Source organism: Numida meleagris, chromosome 4 (genome assembly GCF_002078875.1).
Source record: "Numida meleagris isolate 19003 breed g44 Domestic line chromosome 4, NumMel1.0, whole genome shotgun sequence".
Taxonomy (NCBI): Eukaryota; Metazoa; Chordata; class Aves; order Galliformes; family Numididae; genus Numida; species Numida meleagris.
The window spans coordinates 40280150-40287436 of record NC_034412.1 but is presented as its reverse complement, the minus strand read 5'-3'; the positions used below and the strand labels follow the sequence as shown (position 1 = coordinate 40287436).

At 42.7% G+C, this 7287-nt stretch overlaps 1 protein-coding gene across 7 annotated transcripts in view; it reads left to right on the top strand.

Annotated features, from left to right (window-relative positions):
- FAM13A (family with sequence similarity 13 member A) overlaps positions 4761-7287 on the top strand; it is a 115493-nt gene continuing 112966 nt past the window's right edge. For 6 of the 7 annotated variants that reach the window (XM_021396789.1, XM_021396785.1, XM_021396788.1 and 3 more), the window contains exons 1-2: positions 4762-4875; positions 6893-7082. In XM_021396789.1, coding sequence (XP_021252464.1) covers positions 4849-4875; positions 6893-7082 — 217 coding nt within the window. In that variant the 5' untranslated portion in view covers positions 4762-4848. Of the gene's footprint in view, positions 4876-6892; positions 7083-7287 lie in introns of all 7 variants that reach the window. The other variant, XM_021396786.1, reaches the window with a different exon arrangement.

Here is a 7287-nt window from a genome sequence, read left to right as displayed (position 1 = left end):
TCAGATAAGTCACATGTAGTAATGTCTGCCTCCAACAAATATTAACCTTAAAGGAAATTTTGTACAAATAAAGTGGAATAACATAGATAACAAGAAACTGTTGACCTGCAGAACAACATTATTCAGGTTTGACTAAGCTTTAAAACATGTTTCAAGATGAAGACTTAGGGTTTTTGTTGTTGTTGTTTTGTTTTTTTGCTTTGCAATTGTAACTTTAATATTGGATTTCTCCTTCTCTGTACATCCTCCCCTGCCTCAAATGGGCAAGGTCTTGTGAAGACATACAAAATTCATCCTGACATTTTTGTAGGATTTACATTGGAAAGGAGACACAAAACAAAGCCCTGCCCCATCTTTCAGGGAAAGAGCTCTCAAAAATGCCATTTTTCATTTTCTGCCCACTATGTGCTACCTAGAGGATTTTTGTGTTTCTCCATTTGGACAACATAATGGACTTACAGTGTTCTCTATGAAGAGAAAGCCAGCAAGTTTCTGATTTTCACACAAAAGCACAAGGTAGAAATATATTTATAAAAGCAAGAAACAAACAACAACAACAAAAATTTTCATTAGTCTTAGATAATTTGTTCACAAGAACAACACCCAGGGGAAATCCTTCTTTCAATTCCCAATTCCAATGTATGTATTTTTCCCTATCATCTTTAAGGAGCAGTTGTTATTGTTGAACCAACAAAGATAGACAGAATGCTGATCAAATTGGAAGGAAAACAGCATTTTTCTTGGCTGCTTGTAGATTTTTTGTCTTTTGTACCACAGCAATGGCTGCCCAGAGAGCACATGGGCAAACAGGCCGCAGGGCCCTGATGGTACACAAGCCCTGCCAAAGCTACGGCAGCATCGTCAGCCCCTGTGGGTGTTTGTTTTTAACACAGGCCTATGCAATACATTGCCATGAAATGAGTAGCTGGAGGAGGAAGGGGGCAATGGACAGAATCATGGCGCAGTTCAGCCTCTGACCTGCTGCGATCCCTCAGGATGGTGGAGTGAGACCAGCACGGACATCAGGGCAGTCGTAAGAAAGCTGGGGAGGGACTTTTAATAAGGGCGTGTAATGACAGAACAAGGGGAAATGGCTTTAAACTGGAAGAGGGTAGATTTAGAATTCTATGATTCTATGATTTAGCCTAGATATTAGTAAGAAATTCTTTACTGTGAGGGTGGTGAGACGCTGGAAAATGTTGCCCAGAGATGTGGATGCCTCCTCCCTGGAAGCATTCAAAGCCAGGCTGGATGGGGTTGTGAGCAACCTGGTCAATGGGAGGTGTCCCTGCCCATAGCAAGAGGTTGGAACTAGATGATCTTTAAGGTCCCCTCCAACCCAAACCATTCTATGATTCTATGATAGGCTGCCCACATGTGCTCAGGAAGGTTTTAGCTTGGGGTCCTGCCTGGGTGATTTTTTTTTTTCCTTCTTGGCATTGCTTAAGAGTAAAATGCTGAGGAGCAGTTAGGCTGCCGGAAAGCACTGCTTTTTGGACAGGAATTGTGTAATATGCTTCATGCTTTTGGTCTACCACATACATTTAGCAACCACCTTGATTTTAGTATGACTTCAAAGAGGCCTAGTGATTTGTCTGGGCAAAAGTTAGTTGCTGTGATACAATTTCAGTTTGGGGAGGGGCATGACGCTGTTATGTTGTTAATGTCTTACGAACACAGGGTGAGTGTGGTAGGAGCAGCACAATCGCTGCTGTTCTCCAACTCCACCTTTCCCTGGGAAGTAATCTCATTTATGACACTGTTCTGCAATAATACTGTTTCTTTGTGCAGCAAACCTACTTAGATGACCAAATCATCAGATGCCAAGCAGTTTTGCACTACCATGCTTAACTTTGTGATTAGGTAAGCCTGAAGAAGCCTCATAATATTTTTAATAATTTTATAATTAGTATGACTGTCTCCATCTCATCAACTAAGTGGGCTTATAAGCCTGCTTCTTAAGTATGCAATAATTTTGTACTCAGCTTTTGATAGCTATTTGTCTTCACTTAGTTATACTTAGAAGATTATTGACCCAGACCATTTCAGTAATGCATTAATAATTTGAAGAGATATCTTGATTGAATTGAATGGTGTGCTCCCATTATGCACGACTACACCTCTACGCACAGTCTTGGTTAGACCATCACAGATACACCTCTGTCCTCTTTGAGTATCTGAGAGGAAGGAATTTTGCACTGGAGTGAAAGGGGCGGGTCTTGGACCACGTGCTGAAATCCAAAGCATGTTTAGTTGGATTGGTCTTCTCATACGTGGCCTGGAAGGCCACAGCAAGTGTCCTGCAGCAGGCTACTTGGGCCAGCCAGGAGAGAACAGTTGTACTCAAGGACTTCAGAGCTGGCAGCAGACATTTATTTCACAGCAGCCTGCTTTTTTTGTGGGCTGTTGTGAAATAAGTGCTGAATTCTGATGTCACAGGGGAAATGATGAGTAACAGTCAGGTTAACGAAACATACTGCATTGCAGAGATAATGGGATTATTCACAGAAGTGGCGTGAAGTTCCTTTCAACTTCTAACAGCACCCTAGCTGTTCTTTCCCTCTAGGAACGCTATTTCAACATCTGAGGTTGAATGTCTTATTTGTAAACAAATGTAAGAGAAAAAGGAAAAAAAACTTCTTTCTTTGCTTGACTCGTTTCTTGATTTTATTAACCTGTCCTTGTCTTAACATTAGGTTTGAGCTATTACATGGAGTTAGAGAGAATCTAATGTGGGTACATATCTCGGCTACATAAAGTATTCTGCTGGCCCTTTTAAAATATTGGCACTTTAAAAATCCAACTATAGGAAACAGCTGTGTGAGTAAAGGTGGGTAGGCATAGCATGTCATAAAAGCTAGTGATTTTCAACTTATGGGTCTCATAGGCTTTTCATCTATCTTTCACAAGGTATTTGTTCTGAATGGATGTGTTTATGACAAGTTTCATAAATATTTGTCTGTGCAGTATAAAATTCCCCAGAGGTACAGAAGAGACACCAAAGATGGCAAAAGGCAGTGCTGTCTCTGACAGAAAAAAAAAAAAAAAACCCACAAAATTATTGTGGTGGAACTTCTTGTTTCTGCTTATGTGTGTGACCGATGTGGTGATTCGATGTAACACCTTTTCCAGGGAACATGAAACAGCATAATGAGGATTATATATTTCTGTTGTTGGATTATGGATTTTTTGTGGGTTTTTTTTTTCCCCTGTCATAGGCATGACTGCTTCTGATTTTTTGTTGTTGTTTTGTTTTGTTTTCTAAGGGTTTTTGGTGGAAGCTTCCTAAGTAGGATGCAACCTGCAGTCAGCTACCGCAGTACGTCTAAACTGCTTTCTGTGGTGTCAGAAGGATGAATATATTCCACATTCACCACATCGTTCAAACACTGTCATTTTGAAGTGCAGTCGTTCAATGAAGGGAGAGGGGGAAGATCAGGATACACTGAAGCATGTCTCTGCGGGAAGGGTGGAAGGTGCAGAAAGAAATCCACTCACTTCTAGGCTGGGGATGAGGCAAAGTTCAGCTCAATCTCAGTCTGCCCTTCACAGGGGAAGCTAGCCTTGCGTGACAATAATTAGGAAAAATTAGGATGAGATAAAGGCACTGAGGAAGTTTCACTAATTTCCATTCATCTGTAGGAAGAAGCACTTCAGCTCTGTTAAGATGTTTCTTTATTCAGAGCTTTCTTTCTTAACTTGGAGAAAATATGCACATCTCCAGGCATTCCGAGTGACTTAACAGAAGAGCGAATTTCCCAGCTTCAGTAAACAGCATGCTTCAGCTGTGTTGGAAAAAACAGCAGCTCTGGTGCTGCTGCTGCTTGTTTTCTGGTTCTTGGTTACAAAGGATAAGAATCTACATGCTGTCTCTGAAAATGCATTTATAAAAGCCTTAATGCTGTGGCTGCTATTCAACATGGATTCACGTCTGAACTCTTCACCCCAAAAGTCTCCAGAGATTATCAGTTTCTCATCATTCACTGTCCAGATTGCAGTTTGAAGCATGTTATTGGGTTTTACTGTGGAGCTGTGATTAGGACTAAGAAGACAGCTCTGTGTGATTTATGTGAAAAGCATGTGAGTGGCTTACAATGCAGAGGGGGATAGAGGAGGATGTTACATCAACTCTGTGAGTCCCACAGCGTACTTAAAAGGAAACTAAGAAAACACTAAGGCCGAAGCCTAACTGTACAGAGTTGGAAAGTAATCATTTTGGGTTAGACTTGTTTAACCGCGCTTAGATGGGAAAACAGAAACCGATTATGAAGGAAATTCTGATCATGATATCTAGTAGAAATGAATTATGAATGAAAATTCAGATCCGCAGGTAACATTTTCCATCTGACACACGGCTCAGTCTCTTTCCATCTGCCTCCAGGAAAACGTTCAGTTCATCCGCCTTTTTCTTTAGCTGGACAGATGTTCTTTTGTCCTGCACAGACGAAGGTACTTCTGACAAGCAGGCTTCCCAAAGACCTCCTTTCCTCCTCAGATGGTAACACTTGCATCTGAAAGGATACAGAAGCAACCACACACCTACGTGCTTTTCTTCGACAAAAAAAGGGTCAAATGTTTGAAATACCACAACTCCACAGCGCTATTTTGAAACGTACTTTAAATTTCTGGCCCCAACCCTGCTTCCAGCTGAGGTGGGAGGAGTGGGATGCCAGAGGAATGAGTTCTTTCTGCTGCTGGCAAGTGGGCTCCGCGTGTGACGTGACTGCTGTCAGGCTCAGGCACCGTGGGGTTTTTCCACCCCTTTTTGCGGGGGTGCGGCTCAGAGGAGGCGGGCGCGCAGGGCAGGGCAGGGCTGGGCGGTGGGAGCCGGCCCGGCTGGCGGCCAGCATGGGGGCCGGGGCGCTGGCCATCCGCGTGAGTAGGGCGGGGTGCGGGCGGCGCGGCCGGGGAGAGGCTGCGGGGAGCGGCCGGGCCGGGGAGAGCGGGAGCCGGCGGTGGCGCCGTGTGGGGAGGGGGTGGAAAGGGCAAGGAGAGAGCGGCCTGGGCCCTGCCTCAGCGCTTCGTCCCGAGCGCTCGGCTCCCGCTTCTCTCCGAGATAGCGTTTAAGGAACGTGAAGGGGGGAATAGAGGCCGCTCCAGGCTGTTTGGTTTTTTTGCACTTCTGTAGCCCGTACTCGGGGCCTTTGTACGACCGGCTGCAGGCGCGTTCCTGCCGTGCAGGGGCAGCCCTTCCACTGCTGTGTTGTGCAGTTAACTCAAGCTACGACTTCTTTTGCTTTGGCACGTGCCTGAAGTGAAAATCGTGTGTTATGCGTTTAATCTTCCATGGAAACATCTATTTTATGAAGAAAGAGGTGAAAAGCAATGTTTTAGCGAGTCGCTTGACCTTTAGTGCAATAAATTGTGTGCATGCTGTTTATTGTGAAGATTAACAAGGTGTTCATAGGAATGCTGGCTTTATTTATTTATTATATAGCCGTTTCGCAAATAATGACATGCATTCATGACATTTATACTAGTAACATGTTTCATAAAAATCAGACAAGTATCTAGGAGCCTAGAACATGCCTGTGCTCCAGGTATCTATGTTCAATGGGAAAGGCACAGTGGAAAGAAAGGGATGAACTGCCCGTTTTTTTTTTTTTTCACTATAGACAGTCAGGCCCAATGGCAGCCCTGATGCAGACGTTCAGTTTCATTACAGACCGCAGTTAAGTATATGGTTCCACACATTTAGAGGTTTTGAGTATTTGTTTTTTCAAAGAAAAGGCATGCCTTTATGTGGTCAAGTGCCAAGATGCAGACAAGAGTCTGAGCAGTTCTTTGTGATACATACAGAGAATACTGTAAATTTCAGTAGGGTTTCTAGTACCTGTTCGTTAATAGAACACTGAAGGAATAAATCAATTTTAAGTGTCATGCTGGTGGTGGCCTTCTTAAATAAATAGACTGAACTCCATGGTATCAGTGACCTACAGTTCCAGAAGTGTGAAGTCATAAACGTGAGGAATTTCTGCTTGTCTGCATTAGTGAAATGATGCTTAGGTGTACACAGAGGTCATAACTGTAGTGGGTTATGCTGGTGCTCTTGGGCGGTCTTTCCAAACCGTAGCACTGTGTGCTTATTTAGATTTCTGTGTTGCAAAATTAATCCTTAATTATGTTATTCCCTGGGGTCTTACTGGGTATGTTCTCATGTTTTCTCTGCCACTGCAACTCAAAACTTGTGAGAATGTCTTCCAGATGTATGCCATGCCTCCAGAAGAAACTATGGGATGTATGAAGTTAAGGCTTTATTGTGATCTGATCTTTTCCCTAATATTACGTGTGATTGGATAACCTAGTTCTTTTCTAACCTTGAAATCTCTGTAATTAAATTTTACACTTACCAGATATTAAACACGCTGTAAAATCTTTCATAAGGGTCCATCTCACCTGAGAGTGGCCAAAATGAATCTTTAGGAAAGACCATTTGGAAGAAAGATACAGTGAACCTGAGTACGCTCAGAGACTGGCAGGTGTCCTGGAGACATCCCAAACTGATTATAGTGTACTGGAATTTTTCATGTGTGTGTTTGTCTGGTTGTTTTTGTAACCCACATGAACTGCGTGAGTTATAAAAGCAGTCTCCTATGAGTCCCAGTTCCTTGTTATTCTAGTAACATACTTGCATACAAAAGTGTGTCTTTCTCCCTTATCTTAACTACAGACTACTACTGCTCTTCCTGTTGGTTACTCTTGTTTTTTATTTATTGTTGGTTTGTTTTTTTTTTTTCCCTGCTTTACAGGGATTTTCCTGTCAGTTAAAAGGAAGTAAGACCAAAAACTTATTCTGGAGCATAAAAGCCAGTTTTGATGGATATCATCATGTAACCTTGCAACATTTTGTAGCAAATGTTGTTAATGCTTCTTTTTCCTGTGCCTCTTTAAGCAAAGCAAGTCCGCTGTGAGATTGAAGGAGGACATGAAAAAGATAGCCTCACTTCCACTGAACAAGCAGAAGGATGCAACCCGTCCAAAGGTGTTTGGCGTGAGTCTTCTGGAGCTCCAGCAGCAGGGACTGAGCAAGAACGGCATTCCAATAGTTGTGTGGAATATAGTTGAGTACCTGACCCAGCATGGTAAGCTTAAGGAAGTCACTCTTGCGTAGTACCATGTTTTACTGTAAAGATCTTCAAAAGGAGAAGCTTTTTTAATGATACAGAGACTGAATAAGGTGTTGGTGCTAACTACTTGCTGAGAATATTACTGTTGCTTCTTTTTTTCCTCCTTTGTTTACTGTTAAATAAGATGTTTATAAACTACAGCGTTATGGAGCAGCACATG